Source organism: Aspergillus pseudodeflectus (genome assembly GCF_044049435.1).
Source record: "Aspergillus pseudodeflectus strain CBS 756.74 chromosome Unknown BJX68scaffold_13, whole genome shotgun sequence".
NCBI lineage: Eukaryota > Fungi > Ascomycota > Eurotiomycetes > Eurotiales > Aspergillaceae > Aspergillus > Aspergillus pseudodeflectus.
Window position 1 is genome coordinate 171,337 of NW_027263789.1, and position 19,371 is coordinate 190,707.

The window sequence follows — 19,371 nt, forward strand, 5'->3', positions numbered from 1 at the left end:
TGTGAAATGCCCTTGTGACATTCTTGTCCATGACTCAAATCACAGGCATACGGGTCATATGACTGGTTATTCCAAGAGCACATGGCTTAGATCCCGGGTGTCGACAAGGTCTTATATCTATCCTCTCTAATCCATCCCGACATTGGAAGCATCCATGATCGCGTTCGTCCGGCGGAGTGCCGGAAACGGAAATATCCCCTTAGCCGACCATGTCGGGGCACGCTCATGGACAATCTTCGATTTAGTCATCGTCACGGGTATCGATCAAAGACGCAGCTAGGTTAGATCCCCGCCTCAATAATGGAAATTGTAAGACTGAAAGACCGGGGAACGCCTGTCCGCACTATAACCAGCCTAGATGAGACCCAAGAACTATCTGGAAGAGCCGATTACTGTATCGCCTGTGGGGACACAAGCCAGCGCGAGGCTCATTTGGCCGGTGTTGAGATCAAGAGAACGAGGGAGCACGTACGGTGCGCGGATACCCATACCCAGCTGCTCAGCTGTAGGCTGTATGGGGTACGAACCGCGTAGTCGGGTGAAGCGGACTACTGCATTTGATATCATAAGCCAGGTTCCGATAATCTCGCCCTTGACTTGGTCATGACTGTGGTGCTATGGTGGAGACAATACGCCGAGGGCCCTAATGACAATCAGTTCACACGGTTTGAGCTCACAGCCCACATCCAACCACATCTGCGTCTTTGGCTGTCGGAAGCTAGATGAACAGAGCTGACTAGTCCCAAACACCTTGAATCCTAACCCTATTAGGCCGTGAACTTCTTCTGGGTTCCCGAGACAGGGGCGGGGTCTGGCTTTGGCTACTGCAGTTACACATTCTTATATTACTGAAGCTATTAGGGCCCATTAACCATGGCTGTCCAGTATCCAAAGAGCCTTTATGATTGGGTTCAGTTCATGCCCTCTATCTTCCGGTCAGTCGACTTGACACTTGGGAGATCCTCTCGCATACATCCACCCCCACTGACGCCCTTTCGGTTATAACCTTCCGAGCGCTCTTTGGGGCAGTTGGTCGCTGACTCGTTCAACCAGGCACTGCGGAACAACTAAAAGCTTGCCTGCAAATGCCGGTCGGAGCCTAGTGCAATAAGGTTAGCGAACATGGCCACACTGTGGCGGGCCGGGGGGGTCGTCTCCCTCAGTTGAGAGGAGCGCGAGACATGGTGCTCTAGAAAAACAAAATTATTTCAACTCAAACACACAGGCTCTGCGACTAGTTATCATGCCAACCAGGATCCACAATTCTATTCAAGGCTGGGTTACAAGCGAGGTAGGGATGTGGTGCTGGCTAAGATCCATGCACCAAGCGCTTCTTGGATCAGCGGACCCAGACTTGATCAAACATTGATGTACAACGGCCTAGGCAGATTGAGCCTTGTCCTTTGCAAACCAGATCTTTCCATGGAGCCAGAGGATCCTGTTCAGTAATTGCATACCAGAGAACTATTTTCGAAAATAGGTGTTTCTATCACTACTAGCAGAATGGGCACGACGCTACCAATTGAAATCATTGTCCACGGTGCTATGTCTAATTCCGCCAGCAGGATAAGAGCCGAGGGCTCTTTTCCCCTTTAGGTCTGGTTCTGGGCTTGTCCCTAGAATGCACATGGCTACGATCTCCGCCGGTGTGCGTGGCATTCCTGGCTAGTATATGGACTTCATTACATGCTATGGGATCCAACCACTCCCTATCAAAATATCTCACTGGGTAAGGGGTACTCTGAGCAGCACCAGACGAACCGAAATTCCTTATCGCTAAAGAACCAATAAGGCCCCACGGGTTCAAATCTGCGTCACGCTATTAGAGCTGGGTAGGGGAGCTGTCATGGCACGCTGGGGCGAGTTAGGCCTGAGGAGTATCTTGGCCAGGAAGCGCTCGAAGAGTCCCGTCAGGCGTATTGCAGAGGTCGTTATAGCTTCGAGCAAAGGGCACAAGAAATCTCAAGCGGGCCTTGTACGCAAACAAAGAGGAACAGGTGCGGTATTAATTGGATAGAGGCTCTGAAAGTCGGGAGAGATCATGGACCGACTTCCGCCAAGAATATAACCCGGCCTCCATCAACACAACGAAGTATATGCTATGTCTCCCTCAGTTTTCGACCCTTGCAACAACCATTGGGCTGTTGTGGAGGCCGGCCAGGATACTCAATGAGAGCGAGTGTCGTCCGTACCACCTCTATTGCAAAGTTCGGTAAGAAAAAGAAGGCCCCAAAGACGTCCATATAGTCTAGGATCAGCCGTTACCTTTGAGTTCCGGAAAAAGAGCGGGTCAATTTCCTGCTGCATTGACGAGCATAGATCAGCTGGGTACATCAAACAACCACCTTCCTTCCGGCTCCAGTGCAGCATACAGACACTTCACGACGGAGGAAACAATAATTAATGGGCTTGCCGCATGGGCGTTCAAGAGAGACGGTAACTCGGCCAATTCCCTTATACCGAGCTTGTTTCGCTCATCAATTATACCGAATTTGGAGGTTAAGGCTCTACTATTTGAGTATCCCACGATCTACGTACAATGCGAAGGAGTCAAGTCCTTGAACAAACCCGGCTTCTATTGTGAAACTTCTCATGCGAACGGCAATCCTATAGCAGTCGAGTAGTACTGCCATAGAGGGAGCTGCGAATAACTGCACCGTCGCGCATTTATGGTGACTACTAGCCCAAGTAAGGGGCCTTACCTATTGTCTGCTGCACGACTTGCAAGAAGGGCCGGCTGGGGCACGAGGAGTATCTAGGGGAATGGCCTTGGATCCATGGATGTATGGTTGGAAGCTTTGATGTAACTAGTCGCCTATTTTTGTTTCGAGGGGTGTTGACTGGCTGGTGGTTGAGGCGATTGGGGTCGAGCGAGGAGTACAAGGACACGAACATTAATCTTATGAAGACCAACAAGGGATGTAGATAAGGGAATCAATGAAATGCACCTTCAAAGTATGAGTTCGAGTCGTGGAATGTTGGTGAGCTGGCCAAGAAATCGTCTACCGATCTGGTTCAGGGACTGCTCGACGCGCCACACACGTAATCCATCCACTCTTTAGAAAGAGGTTAATCAAGAAATAACTCCAAGGCCTTGGATTTAGCGTCGTCCAAGATATACCATGGACCCCCAGTTACATCGTCGTGGTACCTGCGCGTGGCATTTCCGCACCCGGCGATCCGGATGCGGCGAGCCCTAACTCGGAGCACCCGACATCAACCCGACCGATCAAGATAGACATCAATAAACGACAGGGCCAGCTTTCCTCATATCCAACATGCAAAAAGCGAACATGAGATGACTTTTTTCCCCTCGCCAAAGTTCGAGTCGACCACCGCGATATCGACGATGATCGCCCCCTCCCGGCGCCTCCGCCTGCTCACCCTCCTAACCCTCTCCCCCCTCCTCCTCGTCCTCCTTTACCTCAACACGCTCTACGGACGCCAATCCACGAATCCAGGAGAATGGCTCCCGCATCGCAAAACAACCTCCCTCTCGCTCCCAAGCACCCGTCAAATAACAAAGGTCTCCATGCTCTACGGAAAGAAGAACTCGCTGTATGAGCGCGCGCTGCAGAGCCATCGAAGACACGCAGAGAGATGGGGCTATGGGATGGAGGTGCTGAGGAGCGATATCTCGGAAGGGTTCTGGAATAAACCAGTCTATTTGCTTGAGCGTGTTATTCGGGAATTGAGCAAGGGGTATGCGGACGGGGAGAGGGTCGAGTGGTTGATGTATGTGATGGCACTCCCCTCAGCTTCCTTGATGCTTGCTATAAAAAAAAGGATGGAAAGGCGAAGCTGACAATTGACAGGTGGGTAGATGCCGACTCCGCCGTCCTGAACCCCGCAATTCCCCTGGAAATCTTCCTCCCGCCCAATGACCTCGGCGACATCCACCTGATCGCAACAAAAGACCACAAGGGCCTAAACACCGGAATCTTCTTCCTACGAGTCCACCCCTGGAGCATAAACCTCCTAGCCGAAACCCTCGCCTTCCCAGCCTACAACCCCTCCGTCGACCTCGACATCCAAGTCGACCAATCCTCCATGGAGCGCGTCCTCAACGGGAGCAAGTACCGCGACAACGTCACATACCTCCCGCGCACCTGGATAAACGCGTACGAGTGGGCTCATGCATATGAGGGGGAACGTGGAAATTATCTCGTGCATTTTCCTGGATTAGGCGAGCAGCGCTGGCCGCATATGGAGCGGTGGCTGGATATTATTGAGCGGACGCCGGAGCGGTGGGAGGTCCCTGTTGATCAGACGGGGTATTTGGTTGATACCGAGGCGTTTTGGTATCGGGTGAGTAAGGCCAAGGGGATTATAGATGAATACGCGAAGGTGAAGGCTGAGGCTGCGAGGAAGGGGGCGAGCCCGTTGTCTGCGAGTTCGAGGGAGAGGGAGGAGGGGATGGAGAAGGCTGTGGAGGAGTTGAGGAAGGTGCTGAGGGAGGCGCCGTTTGAGGCGCAGTTGTTGCAGCAGAGGATTGAGGATTGGAATGTAGTATCCAAGATGGAGTAGTTCTAGATTGAGTTCTTTTCGTGCACTGGACGGGGTTGAGGTGGTATTTGCGGCGTGGTTGCACTGCACTCTCTCTGTCCCAATCCGGCGTTGACATCAAGACTCGGCGTTTTTTGTTTCGGCGATTTTCTACTTGATAAAAATGTACCTAGACATCCCTAGAATTCTCAAGACACTAGAGAATCCCCACCGCAACTATGCAGCCAAGCTTCATCATGGGTAATCTGCCCTCGTTTCTGATCATCCTGGGCTTCGCGTACTTTCTGACGGTACCAACCCTAACCCCGAACCACATGCAGATTCAATGACCTTCACCTAACAAACGCAGCTCGCCCAACGCGTCCGAAAGAACCCTCTCTCCTCGCTCCCGGGGCCCCGAATCACAAAATGGACCGACCTGGTTCTGAAATACTACACCGTCCTCGGCCAGCGCCCGCGATACGTCCACGCTCTGCATGAGAAATACGGTAGCAATCTACCCTCTTCACACCTTATATACATAGAGACATGAAGCAGTGTATGCTAACAATTATTTAGGACCCCTCGTCCGCGTCTCCCCCACCGAAATCGACATAAGCGACATCCCCGCAGCGCGCGAAATCCACCGCATCGCAAGCCCCTTCCTCAAGGCCCCCTGGTACCGCCTCCTGAACCGCAAAGACGGCGAGAGCGTCTTCTCAACGACGGACCCAGAGTACCATCGCCGCCACCGCCGACTGTTGTCATCCCCACTCTCGGACTCGAATTTACGGAGTGTCATGGAACCGCTCGTCCGCTCGCGCATCGACCTGGCCATCGAGAAAATCCGCAGCGAAGCCTCTTCCCGCCGCGGCGTCGCAGACATCTACAAGTGGTTCTTCTTCATGGCGACGGACATCATCGGCGAATTGAGTTTCGGCGATTCGTTCCGGATGCTGGAGATTGGGACGAAGAACCAGTACATCGCGGACCTGGAGACCGTCGCGAAGATTGGCGGGATCCGCGCGACGTTTCCGTTCGTCATGGCGGTTGCGGGGATCCTGCCCCTGTCGATCTTCAGGGAGGTTGTCGAGAGCACGGATCGGATTGTTAGCTATGCGATGCAGAGCGTTGAGCGGTACAAGGCGCACTTGGCGCTGAACCCTGATGAGGCGGGGAGGAAGCCGACGCTTTTTACGAAGCTTTATGGGGCGAGCCAGAGAGAAAGTCAGAAGAATGGAGAGGAGTGTCTGAGTGATCGGGAGATTCGAAACGATGCGCAGTCGTTTATTATTGCGGGGAGTGATACCACGGCGAATACGTTGACGTATCTTGTCTGGTCGGTGCTTAGGGATGAGAATATCCAGAGGAAGCTTGTGGCTGAGCTTGAGGAGAGCCTTGGAGGTACGGAGAAGGAGCTTTCGGATTCCGAGCTGAGGGAGCTGCCCTATCTCAATCAGGTTATTAGCGAGGCGCTGCGGCTGTATCCAGCTGTCCCGTCGGCTTTGCCTCGCGTTGTCCCTGAGAAGGGGAGTACGCTCGCTGGGTACTGGCTGCCTGGTGGAGCGACGGTCACGACGCAGTTGTACTCGCTGCATAGAGATGCTGAGATCTTTGAGGATCCCGAGAGGCAAGACCCTCACCATGATCAGTATACTAGCCAAGCTAACTATGTAACCAGATTCGACCCCTCCCGCTGGGAATCCCCCAGCAAAGAGATGAAGGACGCGTTTATGCCATTCGGTGCTGGATCGCGCAGTATGCCCACGCACACAATACCTCCTGTTGGCGAGCCCTAACTAACTATGTGTCTCACAGACTGCGTCGGAATCCACCTAGCACGCATGGAACTGCGCCTTGCAACGGCCTCGTTCTTCCGTGCTTTTCCGACAGCTACTGTCTCGACGAAAGAGAACATGAGCGACGCAGATATGGAGCAGACGCTGCATTTCCTGCTCTCGCCCAAGGGGAAGAGGTGCCTGGTGGAGGTTTGATCTAGTTAGTAGAGGGTTATCGTTTCAATCAATCGTTAATCAAGATCCATAATACACAAGTGCCTAATATCAAGATGGAACTGATAGCTGCGAGCATCGTATATCTGTGTCTAATCGCGTAGGCGCCCTACCGCCTTTGTGGTCTAACAGCCCATCAGGTATACTAGGAAGGGCTATGACCAATCTATATCTAGCAGGACCACCATTGCCGGTAGTTTCTATGGATCAAATAATCCAGTGAGGCCTTTTCATGTATTTTCATGTATGTCGAACTCAAAGCGACAGGGAACGAGCGACCTCGCCGTGATCCTAGGCTTTCCCGAATCGAAGAAATGAAACGGCGCAGAGGTGCGTAGTCGGTCAAACGATGGGTAGCTACTTTCGTACATAGCAGAAAGTAGATTCAGTAAATGGCAGGGAAGGTGCAACTTGGGCCTTGGATCCGTCCTTTCCTGATACGTAACAGGAAGGAGCGGTTGGTGGCCGCACCTTCCCCGTACAGTTGTCAGGTTGAACACAGAAGGAGCGACCAGCCACGGGAGGCGTACTCTTCCTGATTCGTAAGAGGAAGGAACAATTGAGAGTCACACCTTCCTTGAACAGTTGGTGACTTTCATAAGGAAGGCGCGACCTAACCCCTTTCAGGGCGCGCCTGCCTCGTACACTTACCCAGTCAAGCAGGGGAGGAGCGGCGCGGCTAACAGCATAAACAGCAAGGGAAAAAACGACCCGGACCGCTGAGCGCCGTGTTGTGCTTCCTTATGCACCAAAGTAATTGATATGGAAGGCACGACCCAGCCGGGGGTAACGGAGATGAGCTGTTTATATCGGAAAAGATTGAACTCTGGACGTGAATACTGATCGTTTCCCCTGTTTATTCTCCCCCATGCATAGGGGAATCGGACACGGGCCACTCCGGCCATATATCAACCCTCATACGGCAAGAAGAAGTGGTCTGGCCTCGAGACAATCCCCGTTCTAGAAGGCATTAGTTCCAGGTGCAGGAAACTGTAAACCTGATCACACCTTCCGTTTCAGTGAGTTTTGAGTAGCTCTTTCTTTTGATAAAGAAAACAAATAAGGAAGGTGCACCCCTCCAAGGGGCCCCGGGCAACTGCGGCGCCTGCTTAAATCGGAGCAGGAAGGGACGAAGACCACGCCGGTGGTCGCTCCTTCCTCGTACAGCTGCCAAATAAGACACTGAAGGCGCGATCGAACACAGAGGCGCCCCTTTCCGTCTGAGATTGCGATGAAGATTAAAGAAGGAGCTACCGGCCTCTTGATCATGGTGCAGTCATTCCTTGCTTTGAAAGACGCAATGTTAGTGCAAGGCAGAGTCACGCCTTGCTTGTCACATCTAGATCAGCCTTGATACGAAAAGCAATATATAGGTCCATATTTCCAAGTTCATACCCTCTCAATCGCTAGTTTCTGATGAAGCAAGTCAGTTGGCAAGTTAGACGAGGAACAGGTATCTTGACTGTTCTCTTTGCCCTTCAAATGCAGTAAGGTATATCCTAACCCCTCCGCGGGAGGTAGGCCGCTTCTTCCCTACTTAGTTGTGGCGACATGATACCCAAGGAAGGAACAAACCACGGTCGTATCTCCCCCTATCCCTATCTGGTTGGTCGTCCCTTCCTATTACAAACCAGGAAGGTGCATCTCTCGACCCCGTGGTTCCCAGGTCGCGCCTTCCCTGTCTGTCAAATCTTGCTCGGTAAGGAAGGAGCGGCGGCCCCAGCCAACACCTTCCAGAATAGTCATCTCTTGTTACTTGGATCTGACGCCGGCTAGTGGCCAGGCGTAGTGAGATCTCTTACGGAAGTTTAGGTTGGAACTTTACACATTAAAGGTGCGGCCACCACGGTCTCCGTCGAGATTATTGACCGATGCTAGGTTGCGAGGCCGGTGGGCACGGGAGAAGGAAGATTAATACGAGTGGGGGATACAAAGTACAAAACAATCTTTAGCAGGATGCCCTTGGACTGAAAAATGCTATAGAGAGCCCTGGAGCATTAGGGCTTTCTTCAGTTGTGCTATACATAGATCCATGTGGATCCTCACACATGCGTCCGAAAAAGGCTTAGCGGCAGATCGCATCCCCACCGACGAGAATCCCCTCATCCTTGATCCAACCTCAACAGTCAAGTCGACAGAACATAAAGACGAGTCAGCAACCATGGCGCCCACACCCGACCGCGTCGCAAGCATAATGCTCTCATGGCACGCGCTCGACCTCGTCTCATGCAAAACCCTCCAAACCCTCTGGGCGGGCTACGGCAAGATCTGCGCGATAACCGCGCGCGCAAGGACCGACGAAGCAGCGGCGCATCTCGACGCGCTGTGCGGGGTTGAGTCTGGAAAGGAGGGAAGCACATACCCGCTCATCTTGAAATATATCTCGCCGCTACGGAACAGCGGAGGGAGTGAAGATGAGGGGCATCTCCGGAAGATGCTAAGCTACGAAGTGGAGCAGTTCTTTTACAGCGACGTTGTCCCGCTGCTAGGCGACGACATCGCCGTCGCCAAGTGTCTCGCGTCCACGCGGGATATGGATGGGGAAGAGGGGGAAGAGGAACTTGAGGGTCTCATGGCGACGATCATGGTTGACCTCCGGCCCAAGTACCCCGTTGCGGGCGGGAAGAGGAGTGTGCTTAGCAAGGTGCAAGTGCGTGGGGCGTTGGACTGGTTGGCGGGGTTTCATGGACGGTCTTGGGGTTTGTTACCGGATTCTTTGGAGGAGTGTGTTTTGCCGCCGCTGGAGGAGGCGAAGAGGAGGGGTGATGGTGCAGAGGTTGAAGGTGCGTTGTGGTTGAATGGCGGGTATACGTACCTTGCGACGAGGCGGAGCGAATATGCTTCGCTTGTGGAGGATACGTACTCGGAGTGGACGGATGCTCTGTGCAGGCCTTTGGAGGGGTCTGGACTATCTGTAGCCGAGATGGCGGCGGTGTTTCTGACGCCATGCGGGAGGCCAATTGAGTCGTATATCCATGGTGACGTCAAGTCTGAGAACCTGTTTACCACAGAAAACGGGGATGAAGTGGCCTTTTTTGATTTCCAGTATGTCGGTCTCGGATTGGGAGTTTGTGACCTCGCCAAGCTGTTTACTTGCTCGGTACCGTTGCATATGCTTGTTGAAGGCGACGGACCTCTGTCTGAGCAACTGGAGATGGGTAATGGGGAGAAGGACCTTTTGGACTACTACCGCATGAGCCTCCTTCAAGATGATGGAGGCGAGTTTTACCCATGGGAAACATTTAAGCGACACTGGGAAACGGCACTAGTAGATTGGTGCAGGTTCCAGGCATCGTGGGGCTTCTGGGGGAATACAGAGTGGCTCGAGGCTCGTGTGAGATCGATTCTTGCGGATCAGGGGTGGAAGGACTGGCTGCAACAGGAGATCAGCGACCGAATCCTGGGGGATAAAGTATGATATGATAGAACAAAGACACTAGACTAGACGACAGACGGGAATTGCAGTGGTCACGTGGGGTTGAAGTATAAAGTTGGGCCCTCCAACTCTATCCCTCGCGAATGACGATATGGACACTTGTACTTCAATCGGCATCTCTCACAGCCCATTGACAGCCTCAATCAATTCTAGCCGTTACAGCAATGCCGCCAAAAGACCTAGGAAAAGCGTATGGACCTGGCCGACCATATATCACCCGCAATCAAAGCGCTGATCATACTATCCTCTCCAGCACCCTCGCAGGTGGAATCCTCAACCTCACCGTCGGACCCTCCGACACCCCCTTTGACGTCCACCTCGAGCTCCTCTGCGACTGCTACCCATACTTCAACGACCGCCTCGCGGACTGATTCCACAACCCGCTCACCGAGGAGCTCCGCTTCCCCAACGACGACCCGGGCGCCTTTGCCGATTTCATCCGCTGGGCGTACACAGGCACACTCGACATCAGCCTAAAAAATGATAACGGTCACGGTAGCGCCAAAGATGGCAATAGCAGTGGCGCCGAACCGGACCTCATCCTCCACTTATTCCGCGTTTGGACACTTGCCGCGCGGTTCCTCGTTCCGCAGTTGCAGCAGCTGGCCATGTCGCGCTGTGAGGTGGAGATGAATGCCGATCCTGAGCGCTTGGCTTCGTGCAGTGCTGTCCGGTTTGCGTACATGGAGTCAACAAGTCCTCCTCCTCCGACGACCACAACGTCAACGTCAACGTCAATGTCTACTTCGACCCTGCGCAAGTTTGTAGTTGGGGTCTGGGCGCAGCGCGCAGGTCGTCGGACGCTTTCCGATCTTACGCACGAGCTTCCAAGGGAGTTTGTGCGGGACGTGAATAATGCAGTCACCTCTGGTGGGAAGGATAACCCGAGATTAGATGTATCCCCCCACCAAAAGCGAGTTTCTAGATGATATGCTTACATTATTCGTCGCAGCGTGACCGCACACCGACACCAAAGGACTTGGGCATCAAAGAGCCTGCCCGGATGGCAACACCGCAGGTACTGGCCCACAGACCGAGAATGGGGCTTCCAACCCGGCGTCGAACGACTGTACACATTCTGCTGAACATGGACGTGACGAGCCCGGGGGTCCGCTCGGCGATGGACGGGAAATATCATGCACCTGCGGCTTCTGATCTTGGTCAGCTGGATTAAAGGACCGGGAGGATGGATTTCGAGTTCTGGAGTCTGGACGCTGGCGTTGAAATATGCTGATTCACCTAGGAAGGCCTGTATTGTTTGTATAAGATTGTTTCTAACTCACTATGCGATGCGAACATGGCAGGATTAAAATATGTCCTAAGAATTATTTGAAAAGTAACCATCTATCAGATTAAGAGGACTGGGTAAATGTAGTACTCATCAAAAAGAAACAATGTCTTGAGTAATTTGGGTGTCACGGCCGACATGAGTATACAAGGGCTTCTATCTCAGCGGGCATCTCAGCCAGGGCGCTCTTACATGCACTGAATCAATGAAGTCGCTTTTTGATTTATCCAACATATAGTGCGCCTGCCCTCCCTCGTGTCTGCACGTTCCGCATCTGTTTCCAATCTTCGCAGCTTGGCTAGCACCCAAGATAGCAAATTCAGCGCGAGAGCTCCTACTGGAACTTTTACCCTAGCTCCAATGGCTGTCTTATGGCATCACACTGTATATGCAAACCAGGGGATTTCACCCATTTAAGGTAGCCAAGAGGAATATGGGGGAAAAAAAGAAAAAAAGAAAATGACTAGGAGGAGGTCTAGATGAGTTCAGGCGCGGTGCTGGAGGGCGGAGGGGTCAGAGAAAGAAGAGGTATGTATAGGAGTAGACGACACACAAACACATAGAAGAATGGTATGCATTTTGCCCGTCGTACTCCTGGTAAACAAAAGCATTTGCGTTTTCTCTGTTATATCCACAATAATGCCCCCCTCCCTTGCACTCCTAATCACATTGCTTCAGCTGCGAGGAGAGCCTCTTTCGCCTCGAGAATACTCAGATAAACACCTATAGATCCAGTTATTAGATTCCACTCCCATAAACTGTCCCCGCCCCCTCAAAGGGAAACGGGAGTAAAAAGAGAACCCAGAGCATTACCAGAAAGCGGCCACCTCTCCCCAAGAAACTCCAACAACCACCGGAACGCCTCAATCTTCTCCCGAACCTCCGCGGACGGATCCCCCCTCCCAATCGTCATAAGCGCCGACGATGCGTGGTACACCACGCTCGCGAGGAAAAACGTACACTGGCCCCGGAGGAGGAGGGGGAGCTGGGTCTCGGATCCCTGCTTGAGGAAAAGGGCGATCCGGTAGAGCGTGTCGAAGGCGTTACGGGTTTCGCTGAAGGTATGGCGTTCTGCGTCCTCGGTGCATTGGATGGCCACTTGGGTCCAGTGGTGTCCCTGGAGGAGGAGGATGCCGCTGGTCATTGTGAAATATCATTATCGATCGATTTTTCTTTTATTATGTTTTACTTTTTTTTTAGGGGGGGGGTCTTGTGAGGGACAAACCTACCTGAACGAAACAAGGCTCTGGCAGCAAAACGCCAGTTTACCAATTGTGGCTTCGACTTCGTTGGCGCGGACTAGGGCGTCGAGGGTCCGGCATAGCTGCGCCGTGTCCATGGGCCGACTGATACTAGTATTGGCGTGGCTGTGGCTGTGGGTGTTGGGTGCGATGGGACTCGACCGTATGGTTACAAGGACTTGGCTTATCAGGTAAGTTGCCTGAGCGAGCCGTCGGAACTGGCCGATTTTGTATGTGAATGCTTGGGATATGATATTTGCGTCCTCTGGAAGTGCTGTCTAGGTACTATTAGATATGGGCAGGTTGATCGAATAAGCGATGCGCTGACCGCGTCATAGAACTTTTCATCGTCTACTGGAAGAAAGTCTTCAAAGGCGGGGTCTTCGGTCGCGAGGCTTCGAGTGGGGTTTGCGATATTAAGGAATCTGTATTTCAGTTAGTTAACCGTGATAAACCCTTGATGGCATAGGAAGAGAGGTCATTGAGAAAAGACCAACCGGTCCAGGATCAAAACTCCCCACCAGACCCTCCGCCTCTCCTCAATGTCCATCCACGAGGCTGCGTCCGTACTCCTAATACCCCCACCCATCCTATCTTTATTGACCTTGTCGAGGCCCATGGCGATCCCATACCGGGCACATGCCCCAACAGTCAGATACGCAGCGGGATAGATCGCGTCACCAATTTCAAAGACGGCAATCAGCACTGCAGCCTGCAGGACCTGAAGACACAACCCCTCTGTGCTCTCGACCTCGGCGTAGAACCGTTTGATCAGTCGATACAGTAAAGTCCTCTCCGCATCACCATCCCCATCGCCATCCCCATCGCCATCCCCATCATCCCGCCGCGAAACTGGCAGGCAGCAAAGCTTCATGCACAGCGCCAGCAGCGCAGACGGGCGCCGAGTCGGGGACAGCGGATTCAGCAAGGCGGCCAGATGCCGCCGGGGACTGACGATCGACATCCACGACCGTGTCAGCTGGAAGAACTCGGCCGTCGTCTCCCGCATCTGCTGGCGATCACCCAGGTGCACGGCGATTTCGGGGGGGATATCCAGGTCAAGGCGCGGGATGTCCAGAGAAGCTTCACGGAAGAGGCTAGGTGCGAGGAAGCCAATCGCCGTAGCTCTCGCGAATGAAGAGGGGATTAAGGGTGACTGCGAGGAGGAGCGCAACGTGATGCCGTTGTGGCCGCTCGCCGAAACATGAATGGGCGCTGTGCGCGCATCAGCACCAATGGTCCATTCGATTCCGGGAGTATTCTCGATCGGTGATGCGAATCGTTGTCCGCGTCGCTGCGGATAAGCGCACTTTGAGCCTTTGCGGAGGCACAGTTGGCATGCGGGCATGCGCTTGTCGCAACGGCGCTTACTACGGCGGCAGGGAAAGCAAGAGCCTGTTGCAAGGGTCGACATTATTGGTCGATACTGGCCGCTACGTAGAACTATCGGGAAGCAGATGGGCCAGGAAGAATCTCGGCTGGAGGGCAGCTGCCTGATGAATGAAACTTAGAGTCTCTGCGGGTCTGCGCGGCCTGTGGAGGTTTTTGGAGTGATTCCGGGACTTGCGGGGGTTGTCCAGGCTTATTAATTCATATTTGAATAGTATTGCTAACCAAGACCCCAAATGCCCGCAGAATTCCCGCAATGTCCGCCAATTCCCGCACTCCCGCAACCCACCTCGTGGTGATTGTTGGATCATCGAAACATGAAAACCATCATGCTGTCCTTACACTGTTGCATTTGGATTTATGGATAATCCAGTAGTCCTCCGATTCAGCTATTACAAATTGCCTGACATGACAAATCCTACTGGCAACCGCGGTAGAGATCAGATATATAAGATGTATATGGTTGAGAGTAGAATGGTCTCAACAACAGAGATACAGCTTATATCTCCATAGTATCGCCATGTCGGACAGAAAGCTCATTCTAGTCATTGGAGGAACAGGCGCCCAGGGCAGCCCAGTCGTCAAGGGTACGCAACACCCCAACCCTAGCCCAGCCTCAGCCTCTAATCCAACCCTCTCCCTGAATCACTCCCTTGAACAACGTGCCCTACTAACGTATGTACACCCACAGCCCTCGCAACAAGCACCCGGTACGCCGTCCGCGTCCTCACCCGCAACCCCTCCTCCCCGCAGGCGCAAGCCCTCGCCGCGCTCCCCAACGTAACCTTCCTCCAAGGCAGCCAGGAAAACCAAGCGGACCTGCACGCGGCCCTGCGCGGCGTCTACGGCGCCTGGGTGAATTTCGACGGCTTCACGATCGGAGAAAAAAACGAGCTCTTCTACGGCATCCGCGCGTACGAGATTGCGCGGCACGAGGGCGTGCAGCACTATGTCTTTGCAAACTCGGACTTTGCGCTCCGCAAGGCCGGCTGGGATGAGCGGTATCGAAACCACAATGATGCAAAGGGGCGGGTGGGCGATTTCATCCTCGGCCATGGGCAGGCGGGGGGCATGAAGACGTCACTGCTGACGACGGGGCCGTACATGGATATGCTTTTTGATGGGCTGTTTGTTCCCGAGGAGCGCGGGGTGGGATTTGTCTGGGAGAATCCGGCTGGTCAGCATACCTCCAAGGTTCTTACTTTCTTGATGTGATCATGTTGGCTGATGACCATATACCCCACTAGCCGACGGCAAAATCCCCCTCATCGCCCTGGACGACGTGGGCGCCTACAGCCTCTGGCTCTTCGACAACCCGGACCAGGCCGCCGGCCTGAACCTCGAAGTCGCAACCGACCAAGTCACCTTTGCCGAAATCGCCGAAACCTTCACCCGCGTGACCGGCAAACCGGGAATCCACAAACGCATCCCGCTCGACGAGTACCTCCCCAAGGCCGAACCGTACCCGGGCGCATACTCTAACTGGACCGTGCCGCTCACCGTCCCGCGCGACGAGGCGTTTGTCTCCTGGCGCGAGAATTTTTCGGCCTGGTGGCGGTACTGGGGGGAGGGCAAGGGGGCGACGCGGGATATGGCGCTGCTGGATCGGGTTTATCCGGGGAGGATCAGGAGTTTGGAGGAGTGGATGAGGGCCAAGGGGTATGATGGGAGGGCGAGGGCTGTGTTGAAGGATATTCATGATTTCAGAGCCAAGTCTACAGTTTGAGGGGTGAGGATGTTGTATTTGATATAGTGTGTGATTCTATGCAATGACAACTCTCTACTCTAGTATTCCTCTCTAGTAACCGTTTGGAAAGAACTTGATGTTTCGATAGAAGATGTGGGTATGAGACTATAAAGCCTAGTCCGCGACATGACAATCCATGCTTATATTCCACACGATATTCAAGTAGTAGATGTAGAGAGGGTATTGAATAGACCCATATATACTATGTTTGACACGTTTTCCAAACATTCTCTTCTACAAGTATCATTTTACAACAGGTATGATTCTGAGCAAGGTGATATAATAACAGGCAAAGATAATTCTTATAAAAAAAGTAATCAGCCACTACTATCCCCTCCAACCTCTCCAACAGCCTGCCGCCGCCCACGCTCATAAACCAGCTCCACCAACCCCTTATCATCAAAGCCCACAAACCCCTTCAGAATCGAATCGAAGACCTTGCGCGGCCCAACCGCGTTGAGAAACCACACGAGAAACGCATTCGTCCCCTTCCATATATAGCTCGCCCCATCACCACTACCCCGCACCAGCGCCCTGTCCACAACCTCCCTCGCAAAGACCTCCGGCGCAACCGACACCCGCGCAGCATGCTCAATCCGCCCCTTGAGCTTCCCCTCGACGTCCGCGTAGAGGCTCTCCGCCCCGAAATCGATCTTCTCCGCAGAGCGCAGCTTCGTCGCGACTTCGCCCATGAAGACCGTTACGACGCGGATGCCCAGCGGGGCGAGCTCAAGGCGCAGCGTATCCGAGTACGCGGAGACGCCGGCCTTGGAGGCGTTGTAGGCCGCGGCAAAGGGGAGGGGGATCCGGGAGACGATGGAGGCGACGTTGACGATTGTGGGCGGTGTGTTGTTGGGGGTTTTAGAGGTCGGAGTGTGCACTGCGGCGAGGAGCAGCGGGGTAAAGGCCGTCACCATGTCGAAGAGGCCAAAGACGTTGGCGTCGAACATTGCGCGGACGCGCGCCGGGTCTGCTTCGATTGCTGGGGCTTCGTACACTGTTTCCATCCATTATCTGGATTAGTTCGAAGACTCGAGAGGGAAGTTGATTTGCTCGACCCGATGCGCAGGCGAAGCTATCTTGGGGGGGAGGACGCACTTGAGCCCGCGTTATTATACAGCATGTCCAGGGTGCCGCCTGTGCGCTGGGAGATCTCGGCCTTTACAGCGGCGATGCTCTCTGGATCGGTCACGTCCAGCGCCAGCGTTTCAATGCCGCTCTCTGCGAGGTTGGCAATGGACTTGAGAGAGCGGGCTGTTGCAAAGACCCGGAGGCCTCGAGCGGCAAACTCGAGCGCGAGCGCGTTACCGGCTCCGCCCTGCGAGCATCTATTTGTATAGTTAGTAAGTATAAGCTTTGGCAGGGTCGTCTGTTTTGCATCTTCGGTGTCCTAGTGGCCTCTGATAGAATCACCTGATATACATACCCTGTAATCAGGACGGACCGCTTGGAGGCAGACATGGATGTAGCGAGTGAAGGGATAGAGTTGCTCAAGGTCAAGTTTAGATGGAGACGGTGTGTAAACTCAAGAGAAAGACAACTCAAGTCAAGCAAGAGGCCATTGGCAATTTATTTTACTATTTATCATCATGGCCCAGCATGTTGGCCGGTGTCTACTATGAGAAACGCATCCCGCCGCGCCGGATTGCCGGGATTAATAATCCTCAGGGCTATCGAGTATGATCATCAGGATAAGCGTTGTGATCAACAAACGAGGGCCGGTGTCTGAGGCTCGCGGACATTGCGGGCAATTCAGGTGCGGGAACTCTCCGACATCCTGGATCCAAACAAGGTATGCTTATCAATCCCTGGAACAGACCTCGGTAGTCAAGAGTCGAAGAGTAGATTAGTGAGCAGCCTACCTGGCATTCGACTGTACATCAAAGTGCAGGCTTCCAAAACAGGAAATCCCTCCTCTAATCATCTAGACTAATCAAGGTATCCAGTAGAGTTAGAGGATCCATTGGTGTCGTGTGGTCTAGGGCTGGGCTTCTGAACCGAGGTCTAGTCTATATTTGTATTATATGATACAGAGCACCCCTTTTCTACACCTTGCCTGGGCTCGGTTACCGTAGCCGTAGCCTAGACCCAACATATCTGCGTATTACTCATAGAAAATATAGACTTGGGATTAGGATTTGCATAGGGTACTCTTGGCCTTGATGCTTATATTCACCAACCTTTTCCCAACTCCCTCCCCCGAACAATACTACTGAATTCCATCTTATCTCAAGCACACCAGACTAGGGTGGACCTGCCCTACCCGCAAAACGCGGCTCCCTCGCTGATAAGCATCATCAATAGCCACCTTCCATCCATCCGAAGCGATAGATAGCGACTGATGAGAGATTTGGCGCAATTAACTTCATGCTACCGGAAAAGAAAAGAAAGAAAAGAAAGGAAAACCATTCACGTTCTTTCTATACCGTGAATAGCTGGCAGAGCAGCAGGCCATAATTTCCGTTTCCGTAGTAATAACAAGGCTAGTGGTATTATCGTTGCATCTTAGGAGACTCTTATATACGATATAGGTGGTGGAGTAGTGGTGATTACGGGGCAGGGTAAGAAGCGGAGTAGTTGCCTGTAGGCTATCGAGATGGTTGACTGGGTTATGGGGAGTGGATGGATAATGGGATAGAGGATTCTCAAACCGTTCCTTGCGGGCTTGGTTCGGTGTTGAGAGGTGCTGGATTTTGCTATGCTGTGATGTTTCGTTGACGGAAGGCAGGTGGGTGGGGAGCGCGCTATACCTACTGATTATATAAGTTCTTATTGAAAGTTGATTTTAAACTTCTATTGGATAGGGTAATAACTAGTAGTTGAGGCTTTTTTTAACGTTCATCAGATAATACCTTGACATACACTAAAGGTTGTGATTATCCAGCTTTACAGACCGAATGTGTCAAGACTGGTAGGTCTATGTGAAAGGGTGTAGAGGTATATTGAGAGACCACTGTTCACCTCCATGGTTCAAAACGCTGCATCCAGTGGGACATCGCAATGAAGATGAGTTGAGTGAAGCGACTTTGAACATCTGCATTGGTCGGGTTGACCTTTGATACATGGAGTGCTAGGATCAATACCGGAGCATTGTGCGTATGCTTGATCATAGCGCATAGTGGAAATTTCGGTCTATTGCTCTATTCCCCTGAGGTAGATACCTAGTAGTAGGCACATACAGGTTTTTCTTGCCCACAGCCACGCTATTACATTGAGTTCTCCCATTGGAAACAGACTCTTCATATGCACCGTCTTATCAAGTGATGCTGACCTCCATCAGGGACTGATATGCCCAAGTCGATCGGAAGACATGCTTCCTCAACTCAGAAACGCCAAGTCAGTCAATACAAGGATGACAGCGTAAGTTTTTCGAATCCAGTCCACCATTCATCCAATGTCCAGCATAGCCGCCAGCGGAACGTTCACCGATCAACGTCATGATACATGGAAAGAACGAGGGGGCCCAGACGCGAGCGGTGGTCGACCTGACCAGACGGACTGATCCATTCTGCAACAACCGGCTAGATTAGATTAGATTTCATCGGTCCGCTTCGGTCCATGAGGATTCCGGTGCGGGCCTTACCTTGGAAGCCTGGAGAATCATTCGTACCCACAGCGAAAACAGGTACGATTCGCCCAGGCGTGGAAATCCTGCTTAGCAAATTGTTTGTAATAGCGCTTGGGTGGATGCTGGTAGACCTAGACTCTGGCTCGACTCCATCTCCACTGCCGACCATTTTGCCGTCAACTATACGATTGGTTATTTTATACGT

At 52.8% G+C, this 19,371-nt stretch overlaps 6 protein-coding genes across 6 annotated transcripts; 4 read left to right on the forward strand and 2 right to left on the reverse strand.

Moving 5' to 3' along the window:
* Positions 1 to 3,349: 3,349 nt before the first annotated feature.
* On the forward strand, positions 3,350 to 6,484 carry BJX68DRAFT_254171 (cytochrome P450; the record flags this gene model as incomplete). The annotated part of the gene is made up of 7 exons (XM_071042851.1): positions 3,350 to 3,735; positions 3,816 to 4,506; positions 4,707 to 4,796; positions 4,856 to 4,994; positions 5,065 to 6,136; positions 6,304 to 6,383; positions 6,453 to 6,484. 7 exons carry the CDS (start codon positions 3,350 to 3,352, stop codon positions 6,482 to 6,484), a joined length of 2,490 nt encoding a protein of 829 aa, XP_070900919.1.
* Positions 6,485 to 8,627: 2,143 nt separating this feature from the next.
* On the forward strand, positions 8,628 to 10,206 carry BJX68DRAFT_233181 (uncharacterized protein). Its single transcript, XM_071039597.1, has one exon. It carries the CDS (start codon positions 8,659 to 8,661, stop codon positions 9,913 to 9,915), a length of 1,257 nt encoding a protein of 418 aa, XP_070900920.1. The 5' UTR covers positions 8,628 to 8,658; the 3' UTR covers positions 9,916 to 10,206.
* Positions 10,207 to 10,653: 447 nt separating this feature from the next.
* BJX68DRAFT_233182 (uncharacterized protein) lies at positions 10,654 to 11,152 on the forward strand. Its single transcript, XM_071039598.1, has 2 exons — positions 10,654 to 10,829; positions 10,886 to 11,152. Exons 1-2 carry the CDS (start codon positions 10,671 to 10,673, stop codon positions 11,105 to 11,107), a joined length of 381 nt encoding a protein of 126 aa, XP_070900921.1. The 5' UTR covers positions 10,654 to 10,670; the 3' UTR covers positions 11,108 to 11,152.
* A 733-nt stretch (positions 11,153 to 11,885) lies between these two features.
* BJX68DRAFT_265024 (Zn(II)2Cys6 transcription factor) lies at positions 11,886 to 13,876 on the reverse strand (the record flags this gene model as incomplete). Its single annotated transcript, XM_071045130.1, has 5 exons — positions 11,886 to 11,944; positions 12,035 to 12,357; positions 12,451 to 12,740; positions 12,791 to 12,887; positions 12,960 to 13,876. 5 exons carry the CDS (start codon positions 13,874 to 13,876, stop codon positions 11,886 to 11,888), a joined length of 1,686 nt encoding a protein of 561 aa, XP_070900922.1.
* A 369-nt stretch (positions 13,877 to 14,245) lies between these two features.
* BJX68DRAFT_274752 (uncharacterized protein) lies at positions 14,246 to 15,577 on the forward strand (the record flags this gene model as incomplete). The annotated part of the gene is made up of 3 exons (XM_071047720.1): positions 14,246 to 14,438; positions 14,543 to 15,028; positions 15,099 to 15,577. Exons 1-3 carry the CDS (start codon positions 14,372 to 14,374, stop codon positions 15,575 to 15,577), a joined length of 1,032 nt encoding a protein of 343 aa, XP_070900923.1. The 5' UTR covers positions 14,246 to 14,371.
* A 338-nt stretch (positions 15,578 to 15,915) lies between these two features.
* BJX68DRAFT_274754 (uncharacterized protein) lies at positions 15,916 to 17,059 on the reverse strand (the record flags this gene model as incomplete). The annotated part of the gene is made up of 3 exons (XM_071047721.1): positions 15,916 to 16,595; positions 16,697 to 16,926; positions 17,025 to 17,059. 3 exons carry the CDS (start codon positions 17,057 to 17,059, stop codon positions 15,916 to 15,918), a joined length of 945 nt encoding a protein of 314 aa, XP_070900924.1.
* Between the last annotated feature and the right edge of the window lie 2,312 nt (positions 17,060 to 19,371).